Source organism: Cyprinodon tularosa, unplaced genomic scaffold, assembly GCF_016077235.1.
Source record: "Cyprinodon tularosa strain WSP-4 unplaced genomic scaffold, ASM1607723v1 ctg299, whole genome shotgun sequence".
NCBI classification, from domain to species: domain Eukaryota; kingdom Metazoa; phylum Chordata; class Actinopteri; order Cyprinodontiformes; family Cyprinodontidae; genus Cyprinodon; species Cyprinodon tularosa.
The window spans coordinates 417,998-440,933 of record NW_024039006.1 but is presented as its reverse complement, the minus strand read 5'-3'; the positions used below and the strand labels follow the sequence as shown (position 1 = coordinate 440,933).

The window sequence follows — 22,936 nt, the reverse complement described above, 5'->3', positions numbered from 1 at the left end:
ATTTTTAAAACATATATATTGATCTTTAAGCCTGTCCTACTATCATAAATGTCAAAATTAATAAATTGAGCTAAATTATCTTTTAAGCACCCGATTCTAAAGCTAGGAGTTCATAAAACGAACAATGGATTTGGCCCAGCATACATGTTAGAGTACATGGGATCATGAATTGGTGGAGCTGTGAAATGTATGGCTAACTTTAGCATTTAATCAGAAAATGGATTAGCCTTTAAGCTAGTTGAGGATTAAAAATCCCAATAAAATCATGACAGATTAAGCTCACTGGGTGTAAAATACGAGTATTTCTATAGAAGCCTCACTTGCTAGAATTCAATAAAAAAGAAACACGTTGACTGAGGTGGAGAGAAGAAGATTACAATAGGAATGATCAGTGATTTTACTTCTATATTTGGCAGCCATGTGAAATCTCAATAGAAGATGGTGGTACATAAAATTATAGCAATTGAGCGTAGAACATTGCATCCTTTACACATCTTAATCAGGGTTTTCTTAATAAGGACTGTGGATTTAGGCAATGTTTGCTCCATTTAAACCACAGATATGACTCAATTTAGTTTAGTTTGATGTTTATATACAATTTTATTTAGTAAAATCAGTAAAAGTTCCAAAAACAGGCTTCGAAAACTTAAATTTAAAGATAAAATCATCAATATAAAAACACTTTCAAGAATACAATCTATATGTAGTACAGTTCTAACACTGACACCTAGAGGCTAAACAGTTTTATAGAACTTATTGATCTCACAATGGAGAAATTTACCCCTTGGGAAGCAGTGGGCTGCCATCATGGGGCGCCCGGGGAACAGTCGAGGGTTAGGGGTCTTGCTCAGAGAACTAGAGCAGGTTTCAAACTCACAACCTCAGGATTCCAAGCTCTCTGCCCTAACCACTAGGCTGCCACCCCCCCTCACATATACAATTGACACATATACATTGTATATGTGTTCCTTTGAAAACAACCTGTAAAATATTTACACATGTATCAGGGCAGCAGTAAACATCCCCAGATGTAACATCACCATCTGAAGGACAGCAGATAATCTATCAGATTATTGGTGTTTATTTGTTGCACATGTGACATTTATCATATAGCTTTGCATTGGGAGGAAGATGTGAAACTTAGTCAAGTAGTTATTTGCTCAGATTTCTCTTGCTTAACTAGCATTTAAATCAACAAGATGACAAGAACTTCTATAGGAAGTTAATCACCTTGTATATAGTGTAAGTCAAAACAAAAAGGAATGTTTAAAACTATGGGTTCCAGAACAAGCTGGACAAAGAAGTATTCAATGCAAAGGAAATTCAACTTAGGGGACATTAAGTCAAACAAGAATTAAACAATGAAATATAAAAGCAAGGTAAAGGAAGGCGGTAGTTGTTAGAAGAGGTGGTGTAAGACTGGAGGGGCAAGAGGAAGTGTAGAAAATACCGTTTAGGATTGAGGACACAAGTCTAAAGGGTGGTTAAATATATGATAGGGAAACAGCCATCAGACATTCTAAAGTTAGAGCGCCAGGGAAGTATTTAAAATGTACACAACTAGATCAGATGAATTAATTGTGGTGTTATTATCATTATTATTATTATGTTTGTTGTTTTTTTTTTTGCAAATGTAAGCTGGAATAAATGTATGTTTAGTGGATTATAACTTAGTCTGGCAGATGGCAGTAATACACTGGGATGGTAAAGCCCCAAGAAAAGAAAAAGATGAAACAGATCCCCTCATTCAAAAAACAAACAAACATTTGCTAATAGACATTTTTAATTTGAAGAATTAAAGCATATGACTAATGAAATTACGGTTAGTTCATACAATTAAGACAGATGGGTGTTTCAAGCCATCAGCAAGCAAATCGTGTTTTATGTCAAGTATAAATAAAAGAACATAAATTTTGGAGGAAACCCAAAGCGGTAAAAGCATTTAAATATTTGGGGACGATATTTAGGAAGTTCATATACATGTAAAACGCATATGAAATATTCAGAAACTGAAGGTAAAACAATGATAAACCTTTTCAAAACCGTGGCAGGTGACATCTGGAGTGCAGATAGGCTGCAGCTGCTTGAATATATGCAGAGCACTAATGGGGTTATCATTAAGTTTATGGTAATATTACATAGGGAGCGCCAGTGAAATCACCATTACATGTAGCAGGTTGACTATAGCACAGGGTATTATATTTGCATGTACAAACAAAACTACTATTGTTAATCAGAATCAGAAGAATGAGAAGTTTTTATTTGTCATTGTTGCTCAAGGGTACAATATAATGTTTAGCTGCTCAAAATATGCTCAACTAGTAAAGATAGGGGAGACTCTGCTGGAAAATAGAATAAAACTGGCCCTAACATACTGGATAAAACATGTATACCTTAGAGACTCATACTAGAATTACCTTAATATATCCACATATGATTCTAAGAACAAAAATTTGAGTAAACAAATAAGAATTTACATACCAGAGTTTAAAACATATCTATCTAAGCAATTATCAGGTCAATGATTAGTCTGCTCAGCAGAAATGGTGGTATTAGTAAAAAGCTTACAATGAGTGAAGGAGGTTAGACTAGGAAGGGTGATGTGCACAAACTCAAAATTTACAGAAAATATTTAAGGGACAAGAGACATCAGAAAATACCTTTTATTTATGGTAGGTTTTAGATGGGTGGGGATGATGTGCATTTTGTTGGGTACCAGGAAACGAAGGAAAAGGCAACAAAATGCCAGATACACTGGGTTTAAAGAGGCAATATATAACATTATTTCCTCTGGAAAAGAGGAGGGAAAATTAATTATCAACAGTAAAGAAATTGAAATGTGGCCAAATATTTTAAATCAAGATTTAAAACAAGAAGAAATGTATATAAAATACAAATATGTACTAATTGGAATTGTTATTGAAAGAAATGGAAGAGAATTTGCATTTCTGTGACTGATGGCAGGACTGACTTATCTAAATGACATATTATATCTGACTGGAAGGAAAAACAATTATGAATATGAGAGAGTTTGGGAAAAGAAATTGTGGAACATATGGTTTAACTGTTAAATGTACACAAATGAGAGATAGATAATTTCTTTACTAGTAAGACAATTAAAAAAATATTGGGTATGGAAGCAATACTGGGAAATAAAGGAAAAGGAGAGTCTGTATAATTAGGAAAACATTAATTTATCTGCTTCACGCAAAATGTATTAAAGTAGTTAAATGTTTCACTCCGGTGTATAATGGGTGGCGGTATGCACCTAAGAGATGTTTGCAATCCACCCTGATAAGACAGACGAAGAAGAAGCCCAAGCCGCGGAAGCAGCGTATTTCTCTCGCGATATCTCCGCTGCCGCCGTTGTCCCGTTGAAAGAGGCATAACATGGCATCCGACGGTACACCGGTCGCCGAGGCTCTCCCCTCCGAATTGGGGAACGCCATCGCGGCTTTGAATACATGGAACAACCCGGACCTTCAGGCCAAGCTGGCCGAGCTCGGAGCCCCAAACATGGGTGAGGAAAATGCGGGGAAGAAAGTTTTCCAGGCCCTGGGTTCAGCTAACTCCCCGCTAGCCAGTTGCTAGCTTGGAAGAGAGCATTAAACGCAGTGTTGAAGTGGGCCACCACCAGGCCTGCAGAGTGTTTACATTCACATTGTACTCATTTACTCCTTATTTACAAGTATTGGAATACTAAAGCACTAGATGGGATTAGGTCTGGTAATTTTAGTGAAGCTACCACCTCAATAGAAGCGCCTTTGCTAACTTTCAGGAGGAGGAGCTGACCCAATGAAGTTACGCACGTTTGTTATTAATTATAACGCCTGTTGAATGAAGATTTACATAGAAAACGATTCTTATTTCATGTTATCTCGCCGATAATTTCATCCACCTTCTGTCATCCAGGTCCTCGGGAGGAGCTAATTGACAGGCTCAAGAGCTACATGATCCAGGTAAGCTTTAAAAGAATAATAATGTCTGCTCTCTATGAGATGGCTGCAGGGATGGTGGAGGTTTCATTCAGTCTTTTGCAATTGGAAATAAGTTTTTTTTTTTTCTGTGCCTGCTTGTATTTGCAGACTGGAATCGTTCTGAACAAACCAAATGATGGCAAAATGGGCTCGCAGGTGAGAAATCAAATTTTTATCAGTGATTTTCAAACTTTTGTCTTGGTTCAACCCCCTCTCTCTGTTTGTTAGACATAAACGGCTAAAATAAATGGGCTATTGTTGTCCATTTACTTTTTATAACAAGATTGTGAGTGGATGTGATGATTTTTCTTTAATTGTGTTGTTGTTGAGGTTGTGTTACATGTTTAAAATGTCCAGGTTTTGACAAATAAGCTTGATTGGTTTAGACCAGATTAGGGCCGAAACAATTAATCTGATTAATCGTGATTAATTGATTATTGAAATAATCGTCAACTAAGTAATCGTTAAATGGAGTATAGAGACTGTAAAACATGCCTCTAGGTGGCAGAACGACCCACTTAGAGCAGTAATTATATCAAAATTTCATTGGTGTCAAAAGTGCACACATTTGTTACTTAAAAGTAGAAGTATAGATACTGCAGTTTAAAAACACTCTATGAAAAGTTAAAGTATCAACTTGACCTCTTAATTCAAGTAAAAGTGAAAAAGTAGGTGCTCCAAAAACTACTTAAAGTATAAAAGTATAAAGTAACATTTAAAAAAACAGCCAGATGCCACTATATGAACTGAAAGTTAAATTTTTGATTATTTCGACAAATTCTTTGAGATAGGGCCAAGGATGAGGGAGGTCTTGTTGGTCTCCCGATACGCTCTCGCCTGTGTCCGACCTTTCAGACATTTCAACATCTTTTTCTGAATCCAACATTGTAGCATGGCATAGACAATTCATTTTTGCAGTTTGAGGAACACCTGCTTAGTTCGGATGATTTCCTTTAGCTAACCAATGAGTGTCTGCGTTCTATGACTCATCCAATTATACTAGATTTCACTAGATGTGGATGGAGAGAACGATCTGCATTGGATGGCGCACATGACGTGAAATAAATATTATGGAACATTAAACCGAAGCCAAGAGTAACGCGTAACATTTGTTTAAAAAAAGTAAGGAATAGAAAGTACAGATACTTGTGTGAAAATGTAAGGAGTAGAAGTCAGAAGTAGGAAGAAATATAAGTAATTGAGTAAAGTATAGATACCTAAAAAGTTACTTAAGTACAGGAACAAAGTATTTGTACTTCTTTATTTCCACCTCTGCAAAATTGTAAAGAAAAAATATGTAAACATTTTGCATTTAAGATGAAAAGCCATTTTCTTCTGTCAGTATGCTCTATCCAGAACTCCTCAAAAAGTTTCACCTGGTTTACTTTGGTAAAACTTATTTTTTATGGAACCTTTTCTATCTGATAATTGAAAAAAATAATCAACAGATCGATTTGCAAAATATTTGCTACTTACAGCTCTAGATCAGATTAGGATTAAGAAAAAAATATATATATTTCTTCACAGCCTCATCATGCTGAATTAAGTTTCCTTTCTTTTGTTTTCATATTTTGCTACTTCCCTCCCTCTAGATGCCAGGGATGCCGACTATGCCCCCCATGCCTATGCCACCAATGCCTCCTGGCATGAGCATGCTCCAACCTCTGCCTATGATGACCCCAGGAGGTCCCCCTCCTCCTGGTATCCCCATGGGAATGGACCATGTTTCTCTCGCTCCTCCAGGCATGTCCCAAGAGGATCAGCTAAAGATGGCTCAGCAGAGAGCAGCCATGGTTTTACAGCAGGAGGAGCGGGCCAAGCAGCAGGTGAACTTTACTCTCAGTTTTTCTTTGTATTTAATCCCAGGAAACCGATCTGTTGCAGTACAACCTAACCAAAGAAATAAAATAATCTTATGAGCATCCTAACTCAAGTTTAACACATTATTCTTATTGGGAAGTCTATAAATGATACTGCGGCAGTTTTGTTTGTGTAAAGTTGTTGTGCTGTCATCCTTTTTGAATCACATGTTAAGGAATGTCTTACAGATGTCCATATTTTCTCTTTATTTGCTTATACTTACTTTTTTATTCTCCATGATCATTTCCTCTCACCTTTGATCAGGCTGCAGTAATGCTGGAACAGCAGGAAATGGCCCAGATGCAGACAAGATCCATGACGTCTGTTGGGGAAGTCAGAGGTTGGTTTGATCCTTTAGTCAAACATATAAATTCAGAAAAACAAAAGTAACTTTGCTCTATAATGGCTCCTATTCATTTGAAGTTTTAGTAATTAACTTTAAGGTCTTTAGATCATAATCATTTTGTTACTCAAGTTTTATGTTGACAACACATGTGGAAGAAGGATCTCTGGTCCGATGAGCCCAAAATGTAACTAAATTACCAACATAAATAGTAGAAAACTACTCCACCAGTTAAACATGGTGGCAGCATTATGTTTACATGTATCAGATGGATGGCGTTTAATACAGGACGATTCTTTTAAAGGCGCTGGTAAGGTTTCACCTTCCCAGTGGGCAGTGGCCTTAAACAGACATCCAGAGGGAATTTAGATCACATTTTATTCTTGCTAGAACAGTTCAGTATTATTTAGATCAGAAAGACAGGACATTAAAGATGTGTTTGAATATTCTACTCAAATCAATCCACTGTACTTGAGTTGGTTCTACAGAAGAGAAGAAAATAAATGTCTGTCTCTACAAGTTCAAAGCTGCTACAAGTTTCCCCGAAACAGCTTTGATTGTAGCAGAACGTGGCCCTGCAAAATTACACTATTGTTCTTTTTTGTTTAAAAAGGGTCACTAGAAACAGGTGTTACTTTTTCATCAGTGCTCAGAAAAAGATAAAATGTTAGAAATATATATTTACGTTTTTGGTTGTAACAGAGTATGAACATGGTTAAAGCTGCAGTGTCTAAGATTAAAAGCTGTGGAGTCAGACGTGTCAAGAGTGGAAAACAAAGCGCCAAAATCAAGTTACAGAGAAGCAGCAACTATTTCTCAGTTCTGTTTAGTGGTGTAAATCACATCCATCATGGCGATTCGATTCAGTATCGATTTCCTGACCCAACGACTCGATTATTTTCGATACTCAAGAATACACCACGATATGATTTGATTGTTTTTTTTGTTTTAACCTTACAGACTAGACAATGTTTCAAACTTGAAATAAATCAATGAAAGCTGTAATATCGTTATGCATTTTATTTTTTTTTATTTTTTATTTTTTGAAACAACAGCAAATAACAGAAGTAGAAAAGTTGCATAAAAAAATACTGCAATGGGTGCAATGCAATACCTTGGGCTCCAGACGTCCTCGCCCCCTCCACAGACGCTCCGCTGCTCCTCTCCCAAATTGTAGCTGACGGCAATGGTGCCGCAGACAGGAGGCCAGCTTGTTCTGTTTTTATGACCGAAATTGCGGAAAACAACTCATGAAGTTTGGCCCGCTAGAAGAGCGAGGTGCGCGAGAACGCTGGGACCCTTTTTCCACCTGGATCGCTCTTTTTGGCCCTCATGTCCCTCCGTCGTCGGACTAAACTCGCCCCCTCTTCCTCACCGCCTCGGCCGTATCTAGACCCACAGCATGTAGCACAGACCACGCTTCAATATTGAGCATAATATAAAAATGTCTGTGTCAAGCTTACTGCAACACACTGCTGTAAGAGTATAACGAGGAAGCGAGGTAGGAGGGCAAAATAGGTTTAGCGCCACCGCGATACGGGAGGGAGAATTACGCCCAGGAGCAAATGGATAAAAATAGACCGGAGGAAAAAAAAAAGATGAGTCGATACTCTTGCGGACGTATCAATGCATCGGATCGCTGGCTGTTGGATCGATACATCGATACAAAACGATTATTATTTACACCCCTAGTTCTGTTCAAGGCCTCTACAGCATCTCCGACGTTACAAAAAGTACCAGTAGCACTAAATCTCTGGATAATGTTTGGATAAAGAAGAGCTATTATGGACTTTGAGTAGGGATCCAAACAAATTTTGTGATTCATTAGTTGTTAAAAATATGTTATTAGTGTGTTTAAAAAAACAAACAAAAAAAAGTACAAAAAAACTCTTTCAAAATTCTTGAATTAAACTTGCCGTGTGATCAGATGTGATCTCTGTCTTACGTTTCAGCCCTGGATCCTCGAGGTCCACTTCCTCCTGGTGTCACCATGCTGCCACCCCAGAAACAGAGGGTGCCCCCCCCTCCTGGAGAGGATAACAAGGAGGTAAACAAATGATTTATCTGTGGCTGTTGTCTTTTTTCCTCAACAAACTAACACGTTTTATATAGGCTATTTGATAAATATATCTGAATATTGAATCGGGTAACAAAACTAAAACCTTTGTTGTTTTAGATAATCCTTTCTGCTAGGGGCTAGAACAGAGCTATCTTCATCTTTATTAAAGACCTTTTTCATTTGAACCTTTTCAGATCTGGCAGAACGAGGAAATGAGCGTCGGCGGGCCTAAAATCCCTCAGGTCCTGGAGAAGATCCTCCAGCTGAAGGAGATCAGACAGGAGCAGCTCACCGATCCAGCAGGTCAGTTACTGCCAATGAAACACAAACACTGATTTAAGGAGACTTCCCTGATCTTTTTATCTGTTGTTTTTTCATAGTTGGTCCCCAATATTCCCACTAAATAACACAATGGGTTACCTTTATCATTGACCCCATGTCAGTCCTTCTTCCGTTAAGATATGCAGCTGGGATCGCAGATAAAATACAAAGTGTTATCTGCTTCAGGTTATGCTGAGTAACACATGCCTCGGATTAGCCAGGACTCTGAGTGGCTCTGCTCTGTTTTCATTTGCAGATCGTCCAGCTGCTTTTCCTTTATGTCATGTGACTTTCACACTCTCTCCATCCTGTCTTATCTTACCTGTATCAGCACTTCTTAAAATGTGAAAACGGAGGAAAAAAGATTAATTTATACTTTTATTAACCTCCCATAAGCTGAGTTAAAGGCCGCCTCAGCTTCCCTGTTCAACTCTGACAGCTTTCAGTTTGCTGAGGCAGTGGATCCCATCTAGATGAAGGCTGCACAGTAAATGGTGGAGATGTCATTGTGACATCAGTGTCTGCAGTATTCATCCTGCAAAGGGCTGTTTGAAGTGCAGTAATTCCAAGGGTTATGAGTTAGAATTGTTCATGCTAATGTCACATTTAGCCGGTTGGCCTGAGTCTCCTGCAGACAGAGGCTCTTTATAGATTAGAAATCATGGCTTTAAAAGCTTCCAGTTATAGAAGCACAGATGATAGGGAGAGGAAATAAGCTTAAATTAGCTAAATAAAATTACCAATGTTGTCAATGTAAGTTTTTTTTTTTTTTTTTTCTAACTGTCCTGCAGCCTTAAGGCAGACACTGGATTGAAAGGATCTGTTCTGAACTACCAGCGCCTGTTTATAATTAGAACTGGCAGATTTAGGTTTTATAAATAAATTATGCTACGAAGAAAAATACATTTTCCGCACTTAAATCAGATTGTTGTGGAACCATTGGAGATGTGTTTAATTACAAATATTTTATAGCTGCAGCCTGAGCTGAGATAGCTGAGGATGGATCCATGAGTGGGCTGGCTGTCTGCGCTGGAAGCAGCTTGTTTGAGATGTTTCTGTTTGAGGATGGGGTTACTTTAGGTCAGTGGTTCTGAAACTTTTTCTGTCATTCCCCACTTTGGACAAGGGGGAATTTTCAAGCCCCGCCTGTCCCCATCGCCCCAACACAATGCTAATGAAATATGAAACAATCTTAAAATGTTCCAATTTTATTGAAGTAACAAGTAGTATCTAAATACAAACTATCTACATCAAATAACAGCAAGCTCAAAAATAAAGAAAATAAAAATGCAGCTGTGTCAAAATTTGTATCAAGCTCAAAGATAGAAAAAATTAATGTGCCACTCTGCAATCTGTTAATAAAAGAAAATAAGTGAAATCCATCTGGCAATACAGGTCTATTTATCCCTGCATTAGTGGCTGCAATGAGCCTGTTTTGCATTGCACAGTTTCTCAAAACGGGGTTGCAGGCTTGATACTGCCACTCTCAAGTCATGCTTTGTTTTCAGTGAAGCAACAGCTGAAAAGCCCATCTCACAGAGATATGATGTGGCAAAGGGAAGAAGAATGCACACAGCACACATAGTGGGGGAGAACGGGGTTGGGAGGGAGGAGGCGCCCCACGGCAGCAGGACAAGAAAAGGAACGATACGTGCTTTCCCGTAACCCCCAGATTCCACATACTCCGTCAGCGCTCCGCTCCGCTCCGCCCCGCTGACGTACGTCGTGCGGAGCGCTTGTCTTTCATGGAAATCAATGAGAGCTGTTCCACATCCACCGCTACTCCTCCGCACGTCTCCGTCCACGTACGTCTTCTCCGTCCGTCACCGACAAATTACGGAGCCGAGCTATTTTTTGCTCCGCTCCGGTCCGGCCAGGTCAAGATCCGCAATTGCAATCGCACCAAACAGGAAAAAGAACCTCGACAAATTCCGGTTCGTCAAATTAAAATATAGTAGCAACAGATTGGTGACTAGAAATTATAGCACAATTCTTATAAATATCTAAAAAATAAAAAAAATAAAAAAAATAACACCGTTTATTTAAATGATTGGATCCAAACTATTGGTTATTCACCAACCAGGAAGCAGATTTCTCATCTCCATTAAAATATTTATTTTATACCGAGGGACTTAAAGTTTAATCAAATCCATTCAAAAGAAACTTCTTATTACATGAATGAAAAGAGATGCTGAGTTGTAGAGAACAAGTTCATAAAAAAAAAGCAGTTTTGAATTATCCTTATCTCTGTTACAAAAATCTACAAAAAAAAAATATATATATATATATATTTGGGCAGAAACTGAACATATGCTGGATGATGGTGGGATTTTTTTAATATGTCATATTAAATTAAGCGTTCACAGGGTTCATACAGGAATGAGTGACTCTAATTTAATGCTATTTTAATGCTATTTGAAATGATTTTAATGCCATCAACAAGAACCATGTACACAAGTTATTAGTGTACATGAAATATGGAGCTGTAAGCACAGTTCCATGACTCCTGTATGTATGTAAAAACACACACACACACATATATATACGTATATATATCCTCTAGCTTTTTCTCCGCCTCGAGCTTCCTTTCCGAACATACGGCTTTATAAACAGTTCCACGCAAATTAATAGCGATATAATATATCTGACAAAATTGTTTTTAGAAGCATTTTTATTAAAGAATCATAAATGCAACGATAAACATATTTAATTAATTTTAGTGCCAATTAAGGGCTTGATTAAAAAAAGAATTATGAATTGTAATTATTTTTAATGATCCGCGGAAACCCTGGTTCATCTGGCGCATGCCCTCTACGATCTCCAAGGAACTCAGAGCGGAGCGGAGGGGACAGCGGCGGCTGTAGGCTTTGCTTTGTGTAGGCGGTCTGGAGCGCAGCGGGGCGGAGCGCTGACGGAGTATGTTCTCCAAAAGTCGCTAGATTTGTCGCTAGTCGCTTTTTTGAAAAAGAGTCGCTGGAGGGGTCTGAAATATGGCGTCAAAGTCGCTGAGTTGGCAACACTGGGGCGCGAAAGTTTATTCCGTTACAAATAATATGCCGACGTCACGTCAATCATCATTTTGGTACTTCAGTTCCAGGGGAAATTTTTCTCATATCTAATGTTCTTTTAATTAGACTGCATGTAGGCTAGTAATGATTACTTTGTGGGTTTGATTAGTCTAAAAAGCGGCAACATACAGCTATAAGGACAGTTTTCTCTCACACGTTATAGTCACACACACACACACACACACCGGAACTTGGCGCGCCCCACCTGTCACGTCTCAATTCCCCACCAGTGGGTCGCGCCACACACTTTGAGAACCGCGGCTTTAGGTCATGCTTTAGCTCAGCAAAACATTTCAACTCAAATAAAAAGATCAATTATCTAAAAGTCAATAAAGTACTTCAGGCACTATGCTCGCTAACTCAGGAATTTTGCCATATTTTTTGTCTCAGCTCTTTATGAAGGATCATAACAAGAGGATTTTTTTCAACAAAATATAAATTAAAACACCGGCCTGCTTTATGTCAGATATACAGCATCCATTCAGCTGGTTAAATAAGGTAGAGCTGAATCTTCAGATGGAGCATTTTATTGCAAATTTTGTATTTATAAATCTGTATAAAAATTTCAGAATAACAACACTTAATCTGGATTTTTTTTTTAAACTCGATCAGAGGGAATTATAGAAAAATGTAATGGGATTAATTGTTATTAACCAATTATTGAAATAATCAACTCATTTAGTAATTAATCTGTAACTGGAGTTTAGAGACTCTAAAACAGGGGTCACCAACCTTTTTAAGTCTGAGGGCCACTTCAAGGGTACCGAGACTTAGGAAGGGTGCGACCATTACTGACCCATGAGCTGCAAGGGTTAGCATTAGCCTAAACTTAGTTCATTATCACCATATTTTTATTGTTTCTGTTAATTTCTAAGTTTATTTAAACATTGTCATTATAAAAAATCTGTATAAATGATTAAAAAGAAGAGCAACAGAATAAAATAAAATTTCAAACTTAGCCCACTGGTGGGTTGTTCTTTATTTAGAAGACTCTGAGGGCCCCCCATGTGGTCCTTGAGGGCACCGCGTTGGTGACCCCTGCTCTAAAACATGCTGTTAGCTGAGAGAGTGACGAATTTAGAGCAGTTTTTATACCAAAATTGTAAAAAAGGGAAAATAGTTTAAGATGGAAAAATTTTTTTTGTTCATCAGTATGCTCTATCCAGAACTCCTCAAGTGGAGAAGTTGGTTTCACCTGGTTTAATTGCTTAAAAAGTCTTATTTAAGGAACATTTTGCTATCCGATTATTAATCGATTAATAAAAGAAATAATCAACAGATTAATCAATTTGCAAAATAATGGTTAGTTGCAGCCCTACTTTAAATTGTAATTCTCCCTACAGGTGAATATTACGATGAGGAAGGAGAGATGGATGCGGCCGGTTCTGGTCAGGTGATGTCTGAGACGGAGGACGATGGCCAGATGTCCAAAAAAGATGTAAGTCCTTTTAAAATCTCTGAGAGTAAGCTCCTTCTCCATAGGCTGTGTGTTTTCTTTACACGCCAAATGTTTTCACCAGAAAAATCGCAAACGCCGGAACCGCAAAAAGAAGAGCAAGAAGAAGCGAGCGCTTGAAAAGAAGGAGGAAGCGGAGCAGCAGAAGAAAGAAGGGGGCGAGAAGGAGAAAGAAAAGGAGAAAGGAAAAGATCCAGAGGTGGAGATCGAGTATGTCACCGAGGAGCCAGAAATTTACGACCCCAACTTCATCTTCTTCAAGAGGATCTTTGAAGCTTTCAAGGTGACTACAGTAGATTATTAATTCAGACTAAACGTTAAAAAATCTCATTTGTATAATGACGTTATGCTGTTTTCCTCACATTTAGGTAACAGACGACGTGAAGAAGGAGAAAGAAAAGGAGCCCGAGAAGGCGGAGAAACAGGAGGCTGTTGGAATGTTGAGGAAGAAGGGCTTTGAGCTGGAGAGGAAGGACAGCGACGATAGCGACGAGGTACGAATGCTGTCCGCTGCCACAAACGGGATTATTGTTAGGCTCAGATTAACAGCTGCTGTGTTTCACCTGCAGGAAGCCAAGCCAGATGTGCCAAAGCTGTCTAAGAAGAAGCTGAGGAGGATGAACAGGCTGACCGTGGCTGAACTCAAACAGGTGAATCCATCAAAAAGCGTATAAGATGAAGTGGTACACGTGCTCCTTCAGTCTAACCTAATCCTGATGGGTTTTTTTCCAGTTGGTAGCTCGCCCAGATGTGGTGGAGATGCACGATGTGACGGCGCAGGAGCCAAAGCTGTTGGTCCACTTAAAGGCCACCAGGAACACGGTGCCCGTTCCACGCCACTGGTGCTTCAAGAGAAAGTATCTGCAGGGAAAGAGGGGTATCGAGAAGCCTCCATTTCAGTTACCGGAGTTCATCAGGAGGACGGGGATCCAGGAGATGAGGGAGGCCCTGCAGGAGAAGGTTGGTGTCCCTTCAGTTCTCTATACGCTGAGAAGATTCTCCTCTGTTAACGGGTTGTTATGTGACCGACTGTTTAGGAGGACGCCAAATCTATGAAAACCAAGATGAGGGAGAAGGTCCGCCCCAAGATGGGGAAGATCGACATCGACTATCAGAAGCTCCACGACGCTTTCTTCAAATGGCAGATTAAACCTAAACTCACCATCCATGGAGATCTTTACTATGAGGTACAGCACCTGCCTCTCTGTTCTAAGCCTGAAACCAGAGCTGCATTCACCCAGGCTGTTTCCTGTTTGGTAAATGTTAGGCTGATGGTATTCTCATTCTATGGACAATAATAGATACCATTAAAAGAATCAGATTTTTCAGGCTCATAAAGCCAAACAAATTGACTCCAAACAGTACCAGGCTTCTCTCTTTTCATGCGCAATGATTCTCAGGTTTAATATATATATTTTAAATCTTATACTTCGGTTTGTGGGTTCAGTAATTATCTGCATTGTGTTTTGTGTTTTGCTTCCTTAGGGTAAAGAGTTTGAAACGCGCCTGAAAGAGAAAAAGCCAGGAGATTTGTCAGATGAGCTGCGGATTGCTCTGGGAATGCCGGTTGGACCTGTAAGCTCCCTAACATCACATAAAAACAACATGTCAGAGTTTATTGAGCTCAAAACTAGAAATTTCACATAAAAATTTCACCCATACCTGAAAGCATAAAGATTTGGTTGGAATGCAACACCTTCCTGCAGATGTTATATCTCTTCATATCTTTCATATTTAGATCTAACGGCTATAAGCGTCAATCTGTTTTATTGGGATTTTCTGTGAATAACAAATACTTGATACCATTTTCAAAAACAAGGTGATTAAAAAAAGATAAATAAGCAAAGGAATAAAAATCCTTTTATAAACATTAAAAAAATAATCCTCTTTTTATAGCAAATATGTGCAAACGACACTTCTTCTTAGTATTGATGCCATGCAAAATTAGTATTGTATCTGGATATAGTGTTTGAGTTTTGATACTTTGTGTAGTATTGGTATTTTTGATAACCTCAGTAGCTAATCGAAGATTTTGACAAAAAAAACAGCTACTTGCAATTTTTCTAACAAATAGTGTAATTCTACATTTGATGCTTTTGAAGGCATAAAACAAAAATTTTGAGGGAAAGATGTCGTTTCATGTACAAAATTGTTTTGCACAAGTTGACACACATGAGAACAATACACAGTAATAGACTTAAAACTTCTTCTGGCTATTGTCTGCTCTTGAACCTGAAAAACCTCTCATAAATTCAGAAGAGGTTGAGGTTGTTCAGTGTTTTGATTATTAAATATCACAGCTTAATCAGGCATAATGGAAATGAAATTGAACAATTGCAAATGTATTTATAAAAAAAAAATTCGATCAGAAAATGATCATTCTGCAGGTCACTGTCATTCAGTCAACAGCAAGCTTGTTGTTTTGCACACATTTGTAAGTAAAAATCAATAAAAAAAATAATGAAATATAAGAACATAACAATCCTAGAAATACTGCAATCCACTGCCAGCTAGGAAACAAACTGATTCTTAAAATAAAAAGTGCAGATGTGATTCTTTAGGTTTTTTTGTGACTTGTTAGTAGTTTTTTCACGATCTTGCTATGGAGCAAAAACATATTTTGCATTTGGCCCTTTTTTGTTTCATGTTTTCCCAAACCCAAAGTAAGTCCAAACAGCTTATTAAGTTTGCTTAATGTAGTTAAACCCTCTATATTGATTCAATTAAGGTCAATTGTGAGGCTCTAATTTATATGTTTATATACCGTATTTTCACGACCATAAGGCGCACCGGACTAAAAGGCGCAGTCTCAGTTATGTGTGCCATTTCTGTATTTAACACACACATAAGGCGCACCGGACTATAGGGCGCGTTTTTTATATAAAGGTACATGTCCTCTCAGGTGGATTTTCTCACTTAAAAACATATTAAAACTACTTTATTCCCACTGATCACAGCAAATAAAGCTGCAAGGTGTATTTATTACAAAGTATTATTCAAACCTGGGAACCGGCCGTGAGAGACACATCGCTGATGACACAGGGCTGCGATTACTCCTCTGATACAGTTTATTGACGCATAAATTAACTTAAAACATAGGCAGGATAATAATCTGGATGAACTGACTGCAATGATTACATTTTCAGGTGGACTTTCTCACTCAAAAAGATTTAGATTATTTAGATGAAAAAACACCTGCGGAGGTGAGCCCTGATGCGCTGCGGCCCAGAGGCTGGTGTTGAATTAAGTTTTCAGGTAGAAAAATAGAGCGGGAGCAAAACTGAGTATGATTGTGCTTTATTCAAGTATTTATTACAGAGTATTAATCAAACCCATCAAAGTCATCATCCTCTGTTTCTGAATTAAACAGCTGCGCTAAATCCGACATGCCAGTTTCCCCTTCTGCGCTGTCAGTCACTTTCCGTGCAGCGCAGCTCCTCAGAAATAATGCCGGCTTTTGCGAAAGCTTGAACAACAGAGCCAGCAGACACAGTCCATCTACAATCCATCCGCAAACGGTGGCGTAACTTGCACGGCGCTGCCTTCCATTTATCATGAAACTGTGGTCTCAGTCTGTCATCCATCGCTCCCACGCCGCTCGCAGCCTTACTGTGAACGGCCGCTTCGATGTCGAGCGGTGGAAGCTCCTTTGTCAGACTCCCGGGATAACGGCGAGCACAGCGTTCATTTGATTCATCTTTTTTTCACATCGGCTGTGAGATGGGCACGCAGCGATGGTGATGCGTGGAAAAAACCACCTAGTCTTCTCACATACACCTGCCTCAGCCACGCATCCACCGAGCCTTTTCATTTGCGTTAATGTCATCAGAGCGCTGTCTGTCTCGCTGCCAGCTCCCAGATCAGCTTCTCTGATTGGTTGATGCGGCGCGTCCAGCAGCAAAACTTCAATTTTTCCATCTGAGCTGCAGCAGCGCTTAAACGCTCCCGACGTGCTGCACCAAAACGCGCTGCGGGACCTTTTGCTGTGCCTATACGCGCGTCAACCATTGACTTTGCATGTAAACTCGCTGCTTCTGCTGCACCTGCTGGGTCCAGTTCACACCGATGTCGAGCGGTTGAACAGCGAGCACAGGGTTTATTTGTTTCCCCATGTTTTTCACATCAGCTGTGAGATGGGCACGCATGGAGTTACATATTAACAGCGATGGTGAGGGGTGGAAAAAAAACACCTGGTCTCCTTACATTCAGCCACTCTTTCATCATCTCCTCAATGAGGTGGTCTCAAAAGTCGCAGTTACAACACACATAGGGCGCACCGCACCATAGGGCGCACCGCACATTTTGAGGAAAAAAAAAGACGTTTAAGTGCGCCTTATAGTCGTGAAAATACGGTAAATATCCTTTTGCATGTAGAGCAAAAACGTGAGTTTTGGTTTCATCTGACCCGAGCAGCCTTTCCCTCGTGTCGGTTTTACCCACATGGCTTGCAGCGGACTATAAATGGATCTCCTAATGACTTTATTTGAGCCGTGCTTCTCTTCCGAACTCCTCTGAGTCGTTGAGTGCAGGACCAGCAGTTTCTTAAACCTGTCCTTTCTGTTGCTCTACCGCATTTAATCCCAATAAAACGCATCCGATTTTCTTGCGGTAACGTAACAAAATGTGACGCGGTACAAAGGACGTCGCTGCTTCTGTGAGGTGTGGTAGATCAGCGCTCATTAGGAGTGACAGGCGGCTGCTGGGTGATGTTTATTTCTGTCATTCTGTTTATTGCTGTGATTAATGTCTAGGCAGTAAGAATACGTGTGTTTTCTGAGATGCACCATGGTGTGTTCACACCCACACCTCACAAGAGAATCACTGTTAATAAAACGCAGTAAATATTTACCCATACAGCTTGTTGTATAGACATCAGTGTGTGGCAGGTGAAAATCCTCATCATATGGTGAACAAGCAGGGGATCCTGTTATTCACTGTTGACTGGACAAACAACGCTCTGTGTTTATATCTGGTCACCCTTTCATTGGCAGAACGCTCACAAGGTGCCCCCTCCCTGGTTGATCGCCATGCAGAGGTACGGCCCCCCTCCTTCCTATCCTAACCTCAAGATCCCTGGACTCAACTCTCCCATCCCAGAGGTAAACACCTACTTCAGACTCCTAGTCGCATCTACAACCTCCCAAACATATGGTGTTTTTTATTTTGTGCTCTCTTTCATGTCGTTTTCTGCTCATCAGAACTGTACGTTTGGTTATCACGCCGGCGGCTGGGGGAAGCCTCCAGTAGATGAGATGGGCAAACCGCTCTACGGTGACGTGTTTGGAACCAACGCAACAGATTTCCAGGTCAGAACTATGTAACCGAGGACCAGAGAATACCACACTCACCTGGTTTGGTTTATTTTTACACCCTAGTTAAAGGGAAACTAAGCAGAATAAAAGAAGAAACATTTAAATCAGAGAGTCTAGCTGCAGACCTGCACTGTCAGAACCGGACGCGTATTCGAAGCCTTTGAAAGTAAAAGCGAAGTAAAAAAAAAAAGCCAGTATACTGAAAAAAAAAAATATATATATATATATATATATATATAGTATTAGTATTAGTGCAGGTCTATAGCCAGACCCCTCTTGAATGTAAAGCGAAAAAAAAAAACACTAATCATTTAATTGTTGTTACTATGATTAATAACATTTTTTTTAAACCCTCAGGTGTTATTTTGGTCTCTTTAGCCTTAAACTGTATTATTGAATACAGTTTTTGTTTATAACTGACTAAAGCAAATTTTTTTGCACCAGATTGTGGTAATTCTTAAATTAGACTTGGACAGATTTATTTGTCATTTTGTTTACACAAGTGTAAAACAAAAAGAAATTTCATTAAGAACAGCTATCTAGACAAAGTGCAGCCTTGAAAAACAGTTATATATACAAATGACTGTATATTTACAGTTCTAACGCTTCTGTGTTTTTTAATCATTATAAAATATAATGAAATACAATAAAATAGCCCATTTTACAAAAGATTCAGCAGTAATCCATCTCAGTCTAATCAAATGCTAAATAAAAACTTTAATCAATATACCTAATAATTATTAACATAACTGAGGCTTAGTTCAAATATTGAGCATTAAATTTTTGTAAATATATGCTGATAATTATTCAGCATTTTACTTTCTAACAAAAAAGAGAAAAAAACATTAAAAAAATAAGGTGAAAATAATGATCCTCAGTTAATCAAGCGCACAGAAGTCAATATAAGATGCTAGGCTCAAATTAAAAATGCATAAAACAAGCCGCATTTAGGATTGTTTTTTACATATTTAGTTTTAAAAAGCATTTTGTTTAATATGAAATATCTTTTTGTTATAACTGACTAGCATTAAGCAATTAATCTGGCTTTATAAAGAAAGTCATTTTAGAAATTAGGTTTGTTCTAAAAACAAATCTATAATTAGAGAATTTTGTCCTACACGACTTCAAAGGATGTTAGAATTATCTCTGATTATTTAAATATTTAATGTAGAAATAATTAAATATATAATATTATATTAGCTGCTTATTGTGTACATATGTTGTAGAAATGTTTTTCCTGAAAATACAGTTTTTGATCATTATTTTTAGTTCGCCTCCTGTCCTCTCAGTGGCTGACAGGCGTTTTGTCTTTATGTCCAGTCTAAAGCGGAGGAGGAAGAGGTGGACCGCACACCGTGGGGAGAGCTGGAGCCTTCAGACGAAGAGTCGTCTGAGGAAGAGGAGGAGGAGGAGAGCGATGAAGAAAAGCCAGATGAAACTGGATTCTTCACCCCAGCAGACAGGTGCTGACGATGTTAACTGATTCAAGATGTGACAAAGTGTGACTGTTCTGCTTTGGACGCTGAGGAGGGATTCTACATTCTGTTTTTCAAGGCTTCTCATCATTTTATCAGGATAAGCAGCAAAGAAATTGTTTAAAAAAAAAAAAACACAAAAAAGTTTTTTTTTGTTTTTTTTTTTTTACAGTCTTATGAAATCAGAACTTTTAAATGCTTTTGAATCATGAAGTTGCTTTTTTGTGGTTTCTGTTGCAGTGTTGGGCCATGATTGTGTTTATAGGGTCCTTATGATGAAGCATTCCATGAAGTAATCAGTTTGTCTACTTCTGTCTGTTTCAGTGGGTTAATCACTCCTGGAGGCATCACCTCAGTACCGGCAGGCATGGAGACTCCGGAGCTGATTGAGCTGAGAAAGAAAAAGATTGAGGAAGCCATGGACGGGTGAGTGCCACTAATACCTCACTGCTTAGCTCTTCTGATGAGACCAGTAGGTTGAGCTGTCTAAGATTAAAAAAGGTACATATATATTCGGTACATATAGTGGGTACATATCCAGCTGTAAATTTAGTTCATAACACTAATTATCTATATATATATATTCATCTATTAGTAAGATTCTGTTTATAATGGTAGAAACCCATGTCCATGGAACCATTATTTATCCTGCACTTGCTGCTATTGCACTTCTGGTTAGACCTAAACTGCATTTTGTTGCCTTGTACCTGTGTAATGACAATAAAGTTGAATCTAATCTATATCAAATAGTGCACGTTTATATCCCACAGTGAGATCACATCTTAAAGAGATGGTTGTTAAATATAGTGTATATTTATATATCATTTGGATTAAAAGTTACCTTATTCTTTCCCATTAAATCACTTTTTTTCCCCCTTACTTTAATGTAATTAAAAACATCTGCTTTGTATTCAACCCTCAGAAAAAGATTTCTTTCCTCACACTCTTAAATTATTATAATAATATTTACACAGCTTGAACCTTTTCCAAATAAAGTGAGCTGCCATCTTTGATTTATGTGATCAAGTTTTTATTTAATAGATTAACAAAATAAACGCACCTTAATGCAAATTAAAGGAATATTATGCAAGGCCCACAGCATGATGCTGCCTGCTCCATGTGGGGTTATGTTCAGTGTTAGTTTTCAAGCTTCAAAAGTGATTTTCCGACGTATGTGTTGGACCGACACAAAAGAATGCATGTTGTTAGGATAGAAGGCTAATATATTGTTATTAAAGTCTGATAAGTGGTCTGCTTTCCCACTGTGATACCCCGAGTTAAGACCATATCGGATGCATTAGAGCGTGAGATTATGACACTTCATTTGATTCTTTTTTTGTAGAAATGAGACGCCACAGCTTTTCACGGTTCTACCAGAGAGACGGACAGGGCCTGTAGGAGCAGCCATGATGGCATCGACACACATCTACGAAATGTCGGGGGTGAGAGGGATTTCTAAACAAATTTGAAATGTTGGTCTGGAAATACAACTGTTATTATTCTGTTTGGGTTTTTTTTTTATACATTTATTTGTTCTGCGGTTTCCAGGTTGGACGCAAGACGGGTGGAGGGCAGGAGTCCCAGGGTGTGGAGGTTGCCCTGGCGCCTGAGGAGTTGGAGCTCGACCCGATGGCCATGACCCAGAAATACGAGGAGCACGTCAGAGAGCAGCAGGCTCAGGTGGAGAAGGAGGACTTCAGCGACATGGTGGCCGAGCACGCGGCCAAACAGAAGGTTCCTAAACTACATTCTAACCCTCATGTTTTTAACCCGGTGGTGGTTTTTGATTAATAAACCTCTGCTCCCGCTTTCTACTGTTGTTTCTAACCAGCAAAAGAAGAGGAAGGCCCAGCCACAGGATACACGGGGCGGTGCCAAGAAATACAAAGAGTTCAAGTTCTAGAGAAACGCCAGCACTAGGTTGAGCTGGCCACAACAGGATGTGAAACGGAGAGGGACAGACTCCGATTTCAGCTTCGGAGGATGTTCATCACAGCTCCAGTTAACTGTTGGATCACTGAGGTGTTTTTGTTCCCTTTTTTTTTTAAGAAAAAAAAAATGCATCAACAATGTAGTCTGGCCACATGTCATGTACTTGCTGTCATGTGCATTTCCTGTTTGACTCGTACTTTTTAGGTCTGGGCTATTTTTCCACAATGATATTCTTCTCTGTTGTTTTGTATTTGTAAATAAATGATGCAATGACAGAAACGTCAAATCATCATCTCATTCCTTTCATTCCTGGGTGATCTCTTGCAATAGTTTTAGTTTCAGTCTAACTCAATACATTCTCTTTAGAAATACAAGTTATACAACATTTCTGATCAATTTTATATATTTTTGATAAATGCCAGAAACTGTATGTTTAGAAAAATATAATTGTACTGTTAGTCTGTATCATAAGTGTGAATTTATGTCTATGTTAAGCCATACTGGGTTATTTTTAGCTGGAGCTATTTGGAGCTACTGGTAGGAGGAGTCACTGGAGGTTAAAGGTCAGGGGGTTTTCCAAGGCTACCTCACTGGGTTTTCTTCCTGAAATATGTGGGGAGTTTTTTAGAGAGGGGGAGTGTTGCTGGAGTGTTTACTAGCTATCCTAGTACTTTAAAAAAAAAAATTTGTGGCTTAGTTTTCTTTCTAAAAAGCTAATTAAAGAGTGGCTAACTTCAATTAATTTTTTTAATTTTTAATCCACGATAATTCTTTGAGGGTTTCAGTGTCGCCTTGGTTTGAGTCGATTTCTTGGAGCAGGAAAAAATTTCCCAATTTGGAGTCTTCCTGTGTGAAATTTGCACTTTTACCCCAGTGCAAGTGTGGATTATCTTCCCCCCTCTGTCCAAAAATAGGACTGTTTACTAGCTTAAATTTGTAGCCCTTAAATTAGGCCTGCTTTGTTCTTTTAGGATCTTTTTTCCTACTTCGTGTTGTTGAACAGGTCCAGCTGATCTGACAGTTATTAAACCTCACGAAATGGAACTATACTCCCAAAAAATGCTATTAATCTGATTTAGAAACAGTTGAAACCCTTTTTTTCCCCCACATATAGACATGTTGGTTCAAATTGC

General features: G+C 38.7%; 1 protein-coding gene across 1 annotated transcript; it reads left to right on the top strand.

The window, feature by feature from the left end:
• The first annotated feature begins 3,333 nt into the window (after positions 1–3,333).
• On the top strand, positions 3,334–22,089 carry sf3b2 (splicing factor 3b, subunit 2). Its single transcript, XM_038291334.1, has 21 exons — positions 3,334–3,520; positions 3,913–3,959; positions 4,086–4,133; positions 5,570–5,803; positions 6,102–6,177; positions 8,133–8,227; positions 8,434–8,542; positions 12,972–13,066; positions 13,149–13,367; positions 13,453–13,578; positions 13,654–13,734; positions 13,817–14,044; positions 14,122–14,271; positions 14,570–14,659; positions 18,076–18,183; positions 18,283–18,390; positions 19,717–19,859; positions 20,196–20,297; positions 21,214–21,313; positions 21,420–21,605; positions 21,703–22,089. The coding sequence occupies exons 1-21, from the start codon at positions 3,391–3,393 to the stop codon at positions 21,772–21,774; spliced, it is 2,547 nt and encodes an 848-aa protein (XP_038147262.1). The 5' UTR covers positions 3,334–3,390; the 3' UTR covers positions 21,775–22,089.
• The last annotated feature ends 847 nt before the right edge of the window (positions 22,090–22,936 follow it).